This window comes from Bos mutus, chromosome 2 (genome assembly GCF_027580195.1).
Source record: "Bos mutus isolate GX-2022 chromosome 2, NWIPB_WYAK_1.1, whole genome shotgun sequence".
NCBI classification, from domain to species: Eukaryota; Metazoa; Chordata; class Mammalia; order Artiodactyla; family Bovidae; genus Bos; species Bos mutus.
In genome coordinates this window covers 11607984-11625098 of record NC_091618.1, presented here as the reverse complement: position 1 = coordinate 11625098, position 17115 = coordinate 11607984, and the positions used below count along the sequence as shown (strand labels likewise).

The following is a 17115-nucleotide window of genomic DNA, read 5'->3' as shown; positions in this document are numbered from 1 at the left end:
TGGGAGTCTCCAGGCAAGAGTACTGGAGCAGGGTGCCATTATCATCTTCCTACACAGTTATATTTCCTTTGTACTTGAGTTAAATCCATGATGTCAGAATGGATTCTTGTGGTTCTGTCTTGAGTGGAGTCATAATTAGGTCATTAGAGAAGAGTTTCTGATGTGTAAACATGATCTGTTTTTTCACAGAATGACTCCAATTTCCTTCATTTTTCCTCATAGAGTTCCTCCAATCTTCTAGTTAGTTTTATATTTCCTTATCCAGTGTGGAGTCTGAAACTAGATAAAGTATACTAATATAAGTTTGGTGAAAATCTGATCAATATTGAATATAATGACCTTACAATTCCTATAGCAGATAGTATGTTGCTATTTCTGAATGGGAGAAAAGTGTAGTTTAATAATTATATGGATCCCAACACAAATCCGAGCTTTACCAATTTACTAGTCTATAATAACCACAAAGAAATTACTTAATTTCTCTAAACCTCAATTTTCTCTTTAAAATAAAAATTCCATACCCATAGACTTGTTTTGGGCTTCCCTTGTGGCTCAACTGGTAAAGAATCCGCCTGCAATGCAGGAGACCTGGGTTCGATCCCTGGGTTGGGAAGATGCCCTGGAGAAGGGAAAGGCTATCCACTCCAATATTCTGGCCTAGAGAATTCCATGGACTATACAGTCCATAGGGTTGCAAAGAGTTGGACACAACTGAGCGACTTCCACTTTCAGACTTGTTTTATAATTAAACTATCTTATATCATACGAACTACTCATTAAATGCCAGCCTCCCTTCTTTCCTTCCTGTATTTTACTTTTTTTTCCCTGACTACTCTTTTGTCATTTTCACACGTCCATTTTGAATTGTGATCATACTTTTCCACACTCTCTAGGTTCAGAAGATTAAAAAGCCATACAAATTTGATGCTTGAGACATATAGGAATTTATACTCTTGGACAAGTCAAGAAACTTTTAAACAGTGATACAGTTCTTTCTAAAAGTGGGTAAAACAATGGAACCATGGGATGCAGAGAGGTAGTCCCAATCATATATTTTGGATAAGTATGAGAAATGGAAACTAAAGATTCACAAGTAGAGATGGTTGCATATCTTCATGTTTACCAACATGCAAAAGCATCTTAAACCTAAAGTTCTCTCATGCAATGGCATGCAAAACCAAACGCAGCACAGAAAGAAGAAAGGGGATCAGCGAAGAATGCAGGTTACAGGCAACCAACTGAAATAAGCTTCAAGTTCATACAAACCTCCAACATTAAATTGCTATGTCTGATATAAATGTTTTCACCATCTAGTCTCTCTCTCTTTTTCTGTGAAAATGAAAGAGGGAAAAACAGAAAAGCATAAAAAATTAAAATGTTGTTCTTGCGGGAAAAAACTGCAAATTGGCAAACCAAAAAAATATTTAAAATTAAATGTCCACAGCGAAGCATATGCCAACATGAAATGGTCACAGAACCACAAGGACACACAGAGGACACAATTACCAGCAGAAAATGGATGGCCTTGTTCATGAATGATGGGAGAATGCGATGATGATATTTAAACAGACAGTGCTCCTGGCTTCATTGGCTTCTTACATAACAAGCTGTTTTATGTTGCTTTTTGAAGCTAAGCTGTTTGAGGGTTATCTTAAAACGCATGACTTTAAGAAGTCTTGAATCTCTGTGTTCCATGGAGTAGGCAAATGCTTTAAAATATTATTTAGCTTTTTGACATTGTTTCGTATTTAGTAATACTGCAGGACATACATCTCTAATGCCTTCCATAAGAAAGATCTAAGGACATTTTATACAGAGTCAGTCAATATTCTATTCAGTAAAAACATTCATCTCACTCCCTAGCTAAGAAGAGTGAGACACAGAACAGCCAAACCCATAATTATTAGCAATACTGGGAGTTGCTGCTATGATGGTTTCCATAATGCTGTTGTTTAGTTGCTAAGTCGTGTCTGACTCTTTATGATCCCATAGACAGAAGCACGCCAGGCTTCCCCGTCCTTCACGGATCCCCAGAGTTTACTCAAACTCAAGTCCATCGAGCATAAATACTGAATGCATACTGTTGATTCCAAGCATATGGTGCCACTGTGAAATATTTCTTATATAGTTTAAAGGATAGATTTGGCCTTCACTTATTTCATTGTATTTAAGAAGGTGTTTTCATACTGAAAAAGTTTATTTTAATGACATTTTTCAATATACAGTACAGGATTATAATTTCTTTAGTATACATATGTGTGTGTGTATATATATATACTTTCGTGTGTATATATGTGTGTGTGTGTGTGTATACATCTGCTACTTGAAAGTACTCCTGGCTTAAGAGAAATCAATGAAAAGAATGGATCACTGTCTTTTTAATGCAATATGAAAGTCAGCAGGGGTGATGGTAATATGATTTTGTGAAAGTGAAAAATGGCTAACCTTCCTCATTCTTATCAGATCTTCAGGTTTCTCTGCAAGCTTCTGTTTTGCCATTATTAAAAAAAAAGAAAGAAAAATGATAAAGTATTGTCTCATTGAAGTTTGTTTGAACCTTCATTTTTATATATATATAATTTTTTTTTTTTTTTTTAAGGAGCAGGGAAGACGGGAGAAGAAAAAACTGGGGAGGGAGGGAAAAAGGAACAAGCGGCCCGCTGGCACAAACCTGCGTTTGGTCACCGTTTGGGGTGGGTACTGTGACCTCGATGTGGGTTTTTTCCACCTACATTTAAGAAATAAAGTGGTAAAAACATTTCAGGTTAGTAGGTTTCTATGAATGGCAATATTTCCAAAACAGCCACATCTTTAGGTGGTTATGAAATAAACTGATATGATGCAATTGTACAGGGGGTGTTACAGGGAAGGCCACTGTTCTCAATAACAATCTGTCAGTTCACCATCACATTCTCAAGGCTGAAGAGGTAATATGGACAGCCAAAGGATTAAAAAAAAAAAAAAAAAATTAAGGTAATTATTCTATTGATGAAGAAAACATGTTTCTACTTGTTTCTTAAAAAGTATTTACTAAAAACAATAATTTAGGCTTTAAAAAGTCATGTTTTCCTTTTTAAAAAATGATGGAGAAGTATTTTAAATGACAGTTAAAAACAAATTTACAAATGAAGATACTCATGTGTGACATATATGACAGAAACAAAAACAAAGTCTTTACACTTAAAGGACACATAAAATAAATCACATATGACACCAAACAGGTAAATACAAAAAAATTCTGTTAGTTGATCAATCTACTTAAGAAAGCAGTTTAACCCTTGAGTTTATTAGGCAACAACATATCACAATAAACTCAATGCAAATGTTACTGATGCATGCAGTTACTTCCAAGGCTGATTTATAAATAAGCACACACAGGGCTCAGCTGCAACATTCAACACACTGTACTCCCCTCTCCAGGGAGTGGGAGCCCATGTGTTCGGTGGGTGTGAAAGATTCATCCTGAGTAGTAGGAAGATAGTAACTAAGGCCTCCTGCTTAGCTTTGAAATACCTTTAGTAGCAGTCATTGTATATGCCCCAAGTGGAGTAAGCATAAATTTAAAAAACAAGACTGTTAAGAGAAAGCATAATAGTAAGCAATGCCTAAAGCACTGGATATATCAAAATGAGAAAAATGTTTTTATTAAGGGTCAAATCAATCACTCTCTATCTTTACATTCTTCACAGAACTTCATTAATTTGTGATTTTGACATATTCTTTGTTTTTGGCTTCCAAGCGGCTTGCTGGATCCTAGTTCCCCAAACAGGGATGGAAACCTGGGTCCTCAGCAGTGAAAGCACAGTCTTAACCGCTGGACTGTCAGGGAATTTCCTTGACATCTTCTTCTTGATCACATTTGGCAGCCTTACCTCAGAATATTATGTCATTGTGCTGTTTTCTCTGGGACTGAATATAAGGAACATAAGATGACAACGAATTTTGTGACGCTGTCAAATCATAAGCACATCTGGCTACAGCCCTTTTAACTGTGGGGGTAAGTAACAACTTGGGTTACTTCTGCTCTGAATCCCACCTGCTTTGTGGCTGTTCACAAGTTATTTCACCTCTCTGAGTTTCAAGTTTTTTATTGATAGAATGGAGACAATATCTCCATAGAGTTGTGAATGCTTAGCAAATGTAAGTTTTGAATTATTTGGTAAAGCTTAAATTACTTGTTTAAATGAATAATGACTTCTTGCTTTGGGTCCTTAGCAATCCAACAGCAAGAAGTTGAGAGCCTCTACAGTTTAAGAATGGAGACCAAGTAGTTCTGCATATGCTCCTATAGAGAATATTAACTGAGATAAATATGCACACGAAGAAAGGTACTGTCTCCACACCTGCAAAATAGGCCTTGTCAAATGACTCAAGATGCCAAAAAGCTCTCTCTATCTGGCACCAAATTAGTGTTAGGTAATAAGATTTCCACAGTTACAGGGCTACTTTATTACTACTGCTGCTTTATATAGTAAATACAGCTTCAGGCACATGTCATAATTAGTTTCTAACTGCTACAAATAAAATTAACTCAAGTCACTGTTAGCTCTGTCACTAGTAGTAGAAGGTTATCAGAAGTGGCCTTCAGTCTGATCTCAATACAAGTATCTGAAAATGCATTTATATAGAATTAACCAGCAAGAAGGCCCCCTACTGGCACCTAAATGGTGAGCATGTAACAGGAAGTGATCTCTCCACTCCGCTGAGGTCCCAAGAGCAAAGGGAGGGAACCTATTCATGAAGATACTTTTGTCTGCCAGATAGGTGAAAGAACAAGGAAGTAAGCACAAAGCCAAAGGAATCTTAGCCACCAGAAAGATTCCCTTGCCACTTCCGGTAATTCAACATTTTCAGTTAGCAATATAAATGAAAAGATAGTCAAAGTGCCAGGTGAGCTACCCTAACATTAAAAACTGAAGTAGTCTAGCATCAAAAAGGCACGGTTGATACTGAACCTTGTGGCCAATGTCAAGCACATTTGGCTAGATACAAAAACGCAAACACTTACCCTTCATTCAATCTCCCCCTACCTCTGGACTCGAGTTGGTCTCAAAGGACAGTGAGAACTATGTCACACTGAATACTTTTTTAATACAATCAAAACAGAGCCAGACTGGCCACGCTTTATAGATGAACTAGATATTGAACTGGCTCCAAAAGAACAGAATTAATCAATCTATCTGCCAAGGTGAGAGCACTTACTAAGGTCTTACACAGTTTTACATTTCTTAACAGACATATAAAAATGTAGCTTTTCTTATAAAGATTGTTTCTATTAATTTCTGTTGTCAACAGTGAGACTGGTATTTACTTTTATAAATCTGAACTGACACCTCAACTCCATCGCTGCTTAAATGTATTTTTAAAAGCTCATCAACATATAAAAGATTAGTTCAGGTACAGTTACTCCTGGGAAATCTACTAATGAAACTTGCGATTTTTCAACAAAGTTCAGTGACTGTGGTATAATCAACTCAGAACTATAAACAATTCAGTAACATAACTTTCCTTACAGAATGGATCTTCTTTTTATAAAGTTACTTAAGATTTGAACAACCACATATATGTGCTTCATATAGTATCTGGATATTCTTTGGGCACGTTACATATATATCCATTTTAGGAGATCAAATTATATTTTAATCATACTAGCTGAGCTTACTCTTAGAAAGGAATGTGGAGATTCCTTCTGGATGAGTAAAAATTATTTTTAAAAGCAGATGATCACAGTGCTGGTGACTTTTACAGACTCAGTTTTTAAAATTTAAGTTGGGTAAAGCTGTGTGTCACCTGAAAACATCTGGGAGAGCTTACAGTCTTCATGACATAATTCTTTGAAAATATTTTACAGGTTTACAGGGAGTTACCTTGTTTCAGAAAGAGTAAGGAAGAAATAACTTCGTTAGGATTTAACAAAAACCAGTGCTTTGAGAACCCTCCTGCTCAAGGAGTCAACACCTCTGAACCAAAAGTGAGTGAGCTGGACCTCTGGGCTTATGACATACCTTCCATGCTTCCGAGGGCTCTGGCTCAGCATCCTCAGGCGGTGCCTCTTCCTGTTTCACTTCAACCTGCACTGTTTCCTTCTGTGCTTTCTTGACAGGCGCTCCTGGGACACCGCCTTCTGCGGCTGGGCTCGGAGCAATGGCTGGTGCAGAGGTGGGCCGAGGACTTCGGTCTGCTGGCTCAACGGCCGCTGCTGCATGAAAGAGACAAAAGTGACAGAGAAGTGAAGGCGAGAGTCACTGTACCACCTTCACAGCCACCAGGTGAAAGAACTGTGGCTTCAGGACACATATGAGTGTTACCGTGTCCAGTGGTTAACATACAGAAGGTAAAAAATGAATTATCAGTGTTCTGGCAGGAGACCAACGGCTATAATGGACAAAAAAGTTAGAAGAACCCTGACAGAAAAGCTAAAAAACTCCTGATGATGATCATATTCTATAAAGGGTGGGATGGGAGGCAGGACGGGGGTGAATGTGGACAACAAAATATTAAAAAAAAAAAATGAAAAGCTCATTTTATTAAAAAGTTGGCAAGATTGTTTAACCTTGTAATCTATTAGCTTTAAGAACTTGTTAGGTAGTCTATGAAGGAGAAAAAGGGTTAATTAAGTCTGATTTCTTCCAAGAAGACTTTTTGAAATAAAGATGCATTTATTAATAGGTGATTTCAGTAACCTAAAAATATATTCTAGAAAAGAGGATTAAGTCTGATTTTTCTGTTAAGCCTCCTTGGAATGATTACAAAATAACCTGGGATAAAGGAATCTTCTTATAAGACATGCACACTTTTTGATGGTTATTGAAGAGCAAATCTTTGAACCAGGCACTTTCCTTTTTAACTTTTTCATTAAAAAGTAAAATTCAATCCATTCAGCTAGTTTATGCCTTTCGGCTGGGGCATTTAATCCATTTGTAGAATACTCTCTGACATAAACTGAAGCAAGATATTTTTTGATCCACTTTCTAGAATAATGAAAATAAAAACAAAAATAAACCAAGGGAACCTAATTAAACTTAAAGCTTCTGTGCAGCAAAGAAAACTATAAACAAAACGAAAAGACAATCCACAGAATGGGAGAGAATATTTGCAAACAAAGTGACCAACAAGGGATTAATTTCCAAAATACACAAACAGCTTATGTAGCTCGATATCAAAAAAACAAACAACCCAATAAAAAAATGAGTGGAAGATCTAAATAGGCATTTCTCCAAAGAAGACATGCAGATGACCAAGAGGCCCATGAAAAGATGCTCAACATCACTAATTATTAGAGAAATGCAAATCAAAACTACAATGAGGTATCACATCAGTCAGAACAGCCATCATCAAAAAAGTCTACAAACAATAAATGCTACAGAGAGTGTGGAGAAAGGGAACCCTTCTACACTGCTGGTGGGAATGTAAATTGGTACAGCCACTATGGAGAACAGTATGCATGTCCCTTAAAACACTAAAAACGGAGCTATCATATGATCCAGCCATTCCACTCCTGGCCATATATCTGAAGAAAATCATAATTCAAAAAGTTACATGCACCCTAATACTCATTGCCCCATTATTTACAACAGCCAGGGCATGGAAGCAAACTAAATGTCCATCGACGGATGAATGAATAAATAAAGAAGCTGTGGTATGTATATACAATGGAATATTACTCATCCATAGAAAAGAACAAGAAAATGCCACTTGCAAGGACACAGATGGACCTAGAGATTGTCATACTGTGTGATTAAGTCAGACAGAAAAGACAAATATCATATGTTACCACTCATATGCGGAATATTAAAAAAAACAGTGTTATTGGGTTGGCCAAAAAGTTTGTTGAGGTTTTTCCTCAACACATGAAAAGATGCTTTTTGGCCAATCCAATACAAATGAGCTTATTTACAAAACAGAAATAGACTGACAGATGTAGAAAACAAACTTACGGCTACCAAAGGGGAAAGGGGTGGAGAGGAATACATTGGGAGATTGGGACTGACATATACATACTACTACTATAAAATAGATAACTAATAAGAACCTACTGTATAGCACAGGGAATTCTACTCAGTAAGCTGTGATGACCTATTGGGAAAGCAATCTAAAGAGAATGGAGATACGTATATATTATATATATATCAGGTGCATATATGCACCTAATTCACTGTGCTGTCCATCAGAAACTAACACATTGTAAATCAACTACACTCCGATAAAAATTAATTTAAAAATAAAATAAATTCAAAACCTTTGGTCTTTACTCCTTAAAATAATCAAAACAACACTTTGAGTTCTACCCTACTCTCTTTCAGAGTCTTATCAATCTGCATCATCACTCCCATTCTCTAATATATTCAGAGCAGCAGTTCTCAACCAGGGGTGATTTTGCCCCCCACTCCATGAACGTTTGGCAATATCTGGAGACATTTTTGGTTGTCACAACTGAGGAGAGACGTAGGAAGGGGTACTGGCTCTAGTGTGTACAGAATAAGCTTGCTGGTTCAGTTCAGTTCAGTTCAGTCGCTTAGTCGTGTCTGATTCTGCGACCCCATGAACTGCAGCACGCCAGGCCTCCCTGTCCATCACCAACTCCCAGAGTTTATCCAAACTCACGTCCATTGAGTCGGTGATGCCATCTAACCATCTCATCCTCTGTTGTCTCCTTTTCCTCCTGCCTTCAATCTTTCCCAACATTAGGGTCTTTTCAAATGAGTCAGCTCTTCACATCAGGTGGCCAAAATACTGGGCCTTCAGCTTCAACTTCAGTCTTCCAAAGAACACTCAGGACTGATTTCCCTTAGGATGGACTGGTTGGATCTCTTTGCAGTAAAAGGGACTCTAAAGAGTCTTCTCCAACACCACAGTTCAAAAGGATCAATTCTTCTGTGCTCAGCTTTCTTTAGTCCAACTGTCACATCCATACATGACTACCGAAAAACCATAGCCTTGACTAGATGGACCTTTGTTGACAAAGTAATGTCTCTGCTTTTTAATACGCTGTCTAGATTGGTCATAACTTTCCTTCCAAGGAGTAAGCGTCTTTTAATTTCATGGCTGCAATCACCATCTGCAGTGATTTTGGAGCCCAGAAAAATAAAGTCAGACGCTGGTTCCACTCTTTCCGCATCTATTTCGCATGAAGTGATGGGACCAGATGCCATGATCTATGTTTTCTGAATGTTGAGCTTTAAGCCAACTTTTTCATTCTACTCTTTCACTTTGATCAAGAGGCTTTTTAGTTCCTCTTTACTTTCTGCCATAAGGGTGGTGTCATCTGCATATCTGAGGTGATTGATATTTTTCCCGGCAATCTTGATTCCAGCTTGTGCTTCAACCAGCCCAGCGTTTCTCATGATGTACTCTGCATAGAAGTTAAATAAGCAGGGTGACAGTATACAGCCTTAACGTACTCCTTTTCCTATTTGGAACCAGTCTCTTGTTCCATGTCCGGTTCTAACTGTTGCTTCCTGACCTGCATACAGGTTTCTCAAGAGGCAGGTCAGGTGGTCTGGTATTCCCATCTCTTTCAGAATTTTCCACAGTTTATTGTGATCCACACAGTCAAAGGCTTTGGCAATAAAGCAGAAATAGATGTTTTTCTGGAACTCTCTTGCTTTTTCGATGATCCAGTGGACGTTGGCAATTTGATCTCTGGTTCCGTTGCCTTGTCTAAAACCAGCTTGGACATCTGGAAGTTCACGGTTCATGTATTGCTGAAGCCTGGCTTGGAGAATTTTGAGCATTACTTTACCAGCATGTGAGATGAGTGCAATTGTGCGGTAGTTTGAGGATTCTATGGCATTGCCTTTCTTTGGGATTGGAATGAAAACTGACCTTTTCCAGTCCTGTGGCCACTGCTGAGTTTTCCAAATTTGCTGGCATATTGAGTGCAGCACTTTCACAGCATCATCTTTCAGGATTTGAAATAGCTCAACTGGAATTCCATCACCTCCACTAGCTTTGTTCATAGTGATGTTTCCTAAGGCTCACTTGACTTCACACTCCAGGATGTCTGGCTCTAGGTCAGTGATCACACCATCATGATTATCTGGGTCGTGAAGATCTTTTTTTGTGTGTGTGTGAAGATCTTTTTTGTATAGTTTTCCTGTGTATTCTTGCCACCTCTTCTTAATATCTTCTGCTTCTGTTAGGTCCATACCAATTCTGTCCTTTATCGAGCCCATCTTTGCATGAAATGTTCCCTTGGTATCTCTAATTTTCTTGAAGAGAGCTCTAGTCTTTCCTATTTATTGTTTTCCTCTATTTCTTTGCACTGATCACTAGGTTAATTAACCCTAATTTAGGGCAAAGACTATATATAGATTGCTTTAGAGGGAATATACAATATATGCTTATGACAAAAGCTTGATCTCACAGAGTTAAGAGCTGTTTTGGTTTGGATTACTGGGCATCTAAGTTTCACATCACTCACTTTAAAACAATCACTCATACTCTTTTTATGATTTTTATCTTCATTCTTTCAGGAACTAAAAGAGGACATCCATATACTTTGTAGTAAGAGCTCGCTGGCAATGTTTAGAAATGTAGTGTGTTTCCATATGATTTAATAGTTCTGATCATCAACCTTCATGTGCTGAGACTTTAAAATCTTAATTAAATTACATAGAAATCTGTATAATTTTTTATTACACACTTTCCAGCATTCTTAAATTAAGTATACTGAATTTAACTTTTCCTAATAAATTTAGACTCATAAGCAATAAAAATTAGGTAAAATAAAAGGAATTCCATGAATCAGGACAGATTAAAAAATTGAGATTCACAAGTATGTCATATATACAACACCAAAGAAGAAATGCTTGATGTACTGTAATGAGCTCTAGAGAAAGAAATCACTCCTCAGGGCATACACAGGAAAAAAACAACAGAAACCCAAGGATCTAATTTATCTTTCAGTAGAAACTCTGTAGCCTCTTGCAAGTCCCTGCTCCTCATGGGTGCTCTAAGCCCGTCAACGCAAGAATGGCAGATGGCAGACCAAATCTAACAACACAGGGGAATGTGACAAAATATTTTGCTCACAGTTGTGTTAAAGTATCATTATACATGTGTATTCACACCTCCTCTCAAAGAATTAATTCGACTCTGTCTGGCATCAGAGAAGCACAGCCCATTCTTTCACCATGTGTTATTTTGCCACTTGCATTTGGTTTTAATCCAACACTAATATTGCAGAGCCAAATGATTTAAGTTTTCAGTATTCCTAGCCCTGGCAATCTGTGCTATATGTGGAAAAGTAGGTATAAGTGTGGTAACTGGCAGTTAGAAACAGAGGCAGAAAGTTGCAACATTTGCAAAATATGGAAGATATTAACTCTATGGGAAGTTCAGCTCAGCTGCTCAGTCGTGTCCGACTCTGCGACCCCATGGACGGCAGCACACCAGGCTTCCCTGTCCATCACCAACTTCCGGAGCTTGTTCAAACTCATGTCTATTGAGTCAGTGATGCCATCCAACCATCTCATCCTCTGTCCTCCTCTTCTCCTCCCACCTTCAATCTTTCTCAGCATCAGCATCTTTTCCAATGAGTCAGTTCTTTGCATCAGGTGGCCAAAGTATTGGAGTTTCAGTCATTTCAATGAATATTCAGGACTGATTTCCTTTAGGATGGGCTGGTTGGATCTCCTTGCAGTCCAAGGGACTCTCAAGAGTCTTCTCCAACATCACAGTTCAAAAGCATCAATTCTTTAGTGCTTAGCTTTCTTTATGGTCCAACTCTCACATACGTACAAGACTACTGGAAAAACCATAGCTTTGACTAGACGGACCTTTGTTGGCAAAGTTATGTCTCTGCTTTTTAATATGCTATCTACATTGGTCATAACTTTTTGTCCAGGGAGCAAGCATCTTTTAACTTCATGGCTGCAGTCACCAGCTGCAGTGATTTTGGAGCCCAAGAAAATAAAGTCTCTCACTGTTTCCATTGTTTCCCCATCTGTTTCCCCAACTCTATGGGAAAGTTGGATATAAAAATACATTACAAATCCTAAATATTAGTAACTTTAAAGTCACACCTAGATCTTTGTCTTTTTTTCTTACAGGTTAATATTATCCCAAAAGTATGTTGAGCAAAAACTTAACTATGTACACACTGATATGCAATTCAAGCATAAAATATCACCTAGGACCTCTGGAGAGAAGCAAATTCCTTTTCTCCATAAAAAGTTATAAAAAGTATGGATCACAACAGAGAATCATGGTAGTGACTGTGGTTCTTGTCTTTTTATTTTTTTATTTTTCTTGTATTTTTAAGCAACTTGATATATAAGTCACATACTATAAAATTCACCCATTTAAACTGTATAATTCAATGCTTTTTCATATATTCAGTGTTAGAGGTAGTGATTACTTTTTAAGATATTCTGGCTTTTCAGTTTTATGAGTTCGTTAGCTATTAAAAGATTTTGGTGCATATATAGAGAACACTTAACTCTAAAAATTTGAATTATTTCCCATTTCTGAAGGTCTAGACAAAGAAGAGTCCTGGTTGTGATCAGTTTGTGGGCCCATTAACTCCAGTATTATATTGCTCTTATCTGACAACAATAGAATCAAATTATTTATTAGAGCAGTGATGAGTAAAACTCAAAGCGATCATATTGAGTAAAAGGACTCTTAAATTCTAGTTCTAGCTCTGTTCCTAGCACAATTTCTGCTAGGATGGCATAGGTACAATGGGTATGCAATGGGTCAGTGGTTCCATTATCAGAGGAGCATGATTCATCTTTGGATCTTGAAGAAACGAACAAAAAAACCCAGCTGATGCTCATCTCCACCACAGACAGATGTGGTATCTAAGAGTGAAGCTTGGGCATTTGTTTTGTTTTAAAGCTCCAAAGATGACATGGACATATTCCCCCAGCAAGAATCACTGCAACCAACTACTCACAGGACGGATACAGCTTGGCGTGTGAACCTGGGAAGTTATCTGACTGTTTTGTGCCCCAGTTTCCTCAATCATAAAACAAGAATTCCTAAACGCTTTTTGTCCACTAGATTGTTGGCACTAATAAGAATATATAGAAATGATTTGAAAATCAAAAAAATGCAACAAAAATATAAGCTGAAAAATCCTTGTCATCATTATTAAGCATATTCTTGTGACCTCCTACTCTATCATATAAATTGGGATCTGAATCAGTTTTAGTTCTTTAGCTGGTGAAGCAGATGCTCTGAGCACCAGATATAACAAAAGAGAAAGGGAGTGTTCATTAAAATGAGGTCTCTTATAAGTAATACTTACTAAGTTTCCCTAATACACCATCTTGAGCTTAGAGGGTTATATTAATGAAAAAAAAGGGAGGCCTAAGAGGGGAAAGTTTCTCTGTTAAGAAGAATGGAAAAGGATCCGGGAAAAGGAGGAAAAATAGTTTTTATAGACACGTTTTCAAATTCTTATACTGAGCAGACAGTACACAGAGAAACAGAAGATGTTTGAAAACAGAACTACAAAAAAGTCCTACTCAGTTTATATGCAATTTAGATGTTTAAAAGATAATATATAAAAAACATTTAGAACAGTACCTAGAGCATGCTAAGTGCTCAATGAACTGCCTAATGAACTCTTTTATCCTTCCTCTTCCACAGAAAAGAAGTTATCCTGGTGAAGTATAAAAAACATGGCACTGACAGAACAGTTTTAGATATTCTTAACTCTGTCACTGACTATGTGACATTGGGCAAGTCACTTAAATTCTAAGGTTTAGAATTTAATAATGATGAAATAATAAACATCAATGGATATTCTTTTAAGAAATTAGAAAAAGAACAGTTCAAAAAAGTAAAAAGAAAATAATAAAAATACTAGCTGGCAAAAATTAAATTAAAAATATATTACAGGAAGAAAACAAAACCCAAAACTGGTTCTTTGGAAAGATTAATAAAATGAATATCAGTTGCAAGCTTGTTAAAAAAAAAAAATAGGGATAGGTGTATAATACCAATATGAGGAACACAGAAGCGAACACTGCTGTAGATCTTACAAATATTAAAAAGATACAACTTTACTGCAATAAACTTGAAAATTTAGATGGATTGGGCATTTCCTAGAAAAAGCACAATTACCAAAACTGAAACAAGAACTAGAACATCTTAATAGTCCTTTCTAATAAAGACATTGAATCTGGAAGCAAAGAACCCTGCCACAAAGGGATCTTTAGAACCAGCTGGCTAGAATTTATAGGTGAATTCTTCCCAAACATTAAGGAAGAAATAATACCAATCTTACCCAAACTCTTCCAGAGAGCAGAAAGAGGGAATACTTCTCAATTTACTTTGAGGCCTGCATAAACTTGATACTAAAACCTGACAACATTTACAAGAAAGGAAAATTACAGGCCTATCTCTCATGAATATCATTGCAGAAAGCTTTAAATGACATAAGAAGAATATATTATGATCAAATTGAGTTTACTTCAAGAATGCCAAGAAGGCTTAACAATGGAAAGGCAATCAGTTTAAGCCATCATGTAACATAAAGAAGGAGAAAAATCCTACTACTATATCAACTAATGAAGTGAAAAGCATTTGATAAAAATCACCATTCATTCATGGTAAAAACTCTCAGAAGTTTCCTTCTCTGATAAGAGGTAGCAATGTAAAACCCAGAGCAAACATCACACTTAATGATGAAATACTGATGCTTTCTCCCTGAGATTGAGAGTAAGACAAGAGTATATAAAGAATACCCACAAATTAATAAAACAGGCAGCCCAATAAAAATACGAGCAAAAGATTTGAACAGGCACTTCAGAAATAATGATATGCAAGTAGCTATAAATTATGAAAAGGTACTTAAGTTCATTAGTCATCAGGATATGACTGAAAACTTTTTTATGGTCAAAAAAGTTCATTCAGGTTTTTCTATAATATCTTACAGATTTCCCCCCTAAGAACACAGTGTATAACTTAATAAGAACTGGCCAATATTAGTCAATAGACAGAGACATCAAGGTTTTTTAAAATCTTGAACTATGAGGTTTCTACAGCCAGAAAAAGAGAAACAGTCAACATATGATTTCTATAAGTAATAGAAGAGTATTTCTAAGTAAAACTTTCTAAATTGGTCAAAGTACCAAAGCTCAATAACCCTTGAACTGTTGATTATTTTGCTATTAGAAAAGATACATCAGGCATAATATCTATATAACAAGGAAATTTCATTAAGTGGAAAATGCCATGGAATATGGTATTGGATAGACGTGGGTTTTTGTTTAAGCTATCTGTGAGATCTTGAATAAGCTGCTTAAAATTTCCAATTACAGTTTTCTCACTAAAAAATGGGGATAAAATAATGGGAATGATAGCTCTCCAAAACTAAACTGGAGGTAGGGTGATTTATTGGACAAGAAGGCAATGCCTGATGCCATTATAAGAATATGGCAGGATTTCCCTTGTTAAGGGAAGAATCTGGTTGAGAATCCAATCGCCAATGCAGGGGACATGGGTTTGATCCCTGGTCCAGAAAGACTCCACATGCCACGGGGCAACTAACCGTGTGCCACAATTACCAGGCCCGCATGCTACAACTACTGAAGCCTTTGAAACTAGAGCCTGTGCTCAGCAACGAGAGAAGCTACTGCCCTGAAAAGGCCGTGCACGGCAATGAAGAGTAACCCCTACTCACCACAACCAGAGAAAGCCCACGCAGAGCCACGAAGACCAAGTGCAACCAAAAATTAAATAAATTTCTTATTTTTAAATAAGAATATGGCAGACATGAGGACTGAGTCTTCATACCTTAGACTTAACTTGTCCAACTCTGCCCCTCTCTCAGACTTTCGCACTGTACTAAATGATCAAGCCTAGGAAAAACCTTGATTTTCTTTTCCTTACCATCTCCAACACTTAATTTACCAGTAATCCTGTCAGACCTGGCTTCTGAATTATATCCCTGATCAGTTCGCACTATCTTTAATGCCAATATTCAAGTCCTAGCTGCTGCCATCTCTCATGCAAATCCAGCAACAGACTTCACCATTATTCTGCTTTTCTACCCCTGGAGTGGAGTAGATCTTTGCACTAGCCACATGTGTCTATTTATATTTAGTTAAAAATGAGTTTCTCAGTTTCATAGCCACATTTCAGGTTCATAATGGCCACAGGTGGCTACTGGCTATCAAACTAGACATCACAAAATAGAAGAAAGTTCTATGGGACGGCACTGATCTAGACACCTGCCAAGCTCACTCCTACCTCCAGGGCTTCATACTCACTGCTCTCTCTTCAGGAATGTTCTTCCCCCAGATTTATTTATTTAACCTCATAATTCAGGTTTCAGTTCAGATGAAGCTCCTCAGAGAAACCTTCTGAATTCAGATTGGACCACTCAGTCTGACTTATTAGAAAAGACCCCGAAGCTGGGAAAGATAGAGGGCAGGAGGAAAAGGGGACGACAGAGGATGAGATGGTTGGATGGCATCAACGACTCGATGGACATGAGTTTTAAGCAAATTCTGGGAGATGGTGAAGGTCAGGGAAGCCTGGCATGCTGCAGTCCACGGGGTCACAAAGAGTTGGACACAACTGAGCGACTGAACAACACTTCAGCCTGAAGCAGCTTCTCAACTGCCCCATCTCCAGACACTGTCCCTCCCATCACTCTGGCTGTTTTCTTTACAGCGCTCACCACTATCTGAACGTGTTTTATTCTGCTTCTGTTTCTACCCATAAACATAAGCCCCATGAGAACAGGGCCACGTTTGCATGTTCACACCTATATCCCCAGTAACTAGAATAATACCTGACACACAGAAATGTACAACAAATTGCTGAACAAATAAATGAGTTAAGTATCCAACAACCAACATGTACTCCAATCCACTTACCTGCTATCATATTTTGAGAAAAATTATTTAATCTCTGAGCTTAATTTCTGTGTGTGTGTTATCCACTCAGTTGTCTCCACCTCTTTGTGACTCCATAGACTATAGCCCGCCAGGCGCCTCTGTCCAAGGAATTCTCCAGGCAAGAATACTGGAGTGGGTTGCCATTTCCTTCTCCAGAGAATCTCCCTGACCCGGGGATCGAACCTGGGTCTCCTGCATTGCAGGTGGATTCCTTACCATCTGAGCCACCAGGGAACTTAATTCTTAGTGCTATCAT

At 37.6% G+C, this 17115-nt stretch overlaps 1 protein-coding gene across 1 annotated transcript in view; it reads right to left on the bottom strand.

Moving 5' to 3' along the window:
* The window catches only part of EPB41 (erythrocyte membrane protein band 4.1), a 181566-nt gene that overhangs the window by 42820 nt on the left and 121631 nt on the right, over positions 1-17115 (bottom strand). The window contains 4 exon segments of the mRNA XM_070384231.1: positions 1267-1329; positions 2446-2487; positions 2672-2728; positions 6006-6199. Of these exon segments, the coding sequence (XP_070240332.1) occupies positions 1267-1329; positions 2446-2487; positions 2672-2728; positions 6006-6199 (356 nt within the window).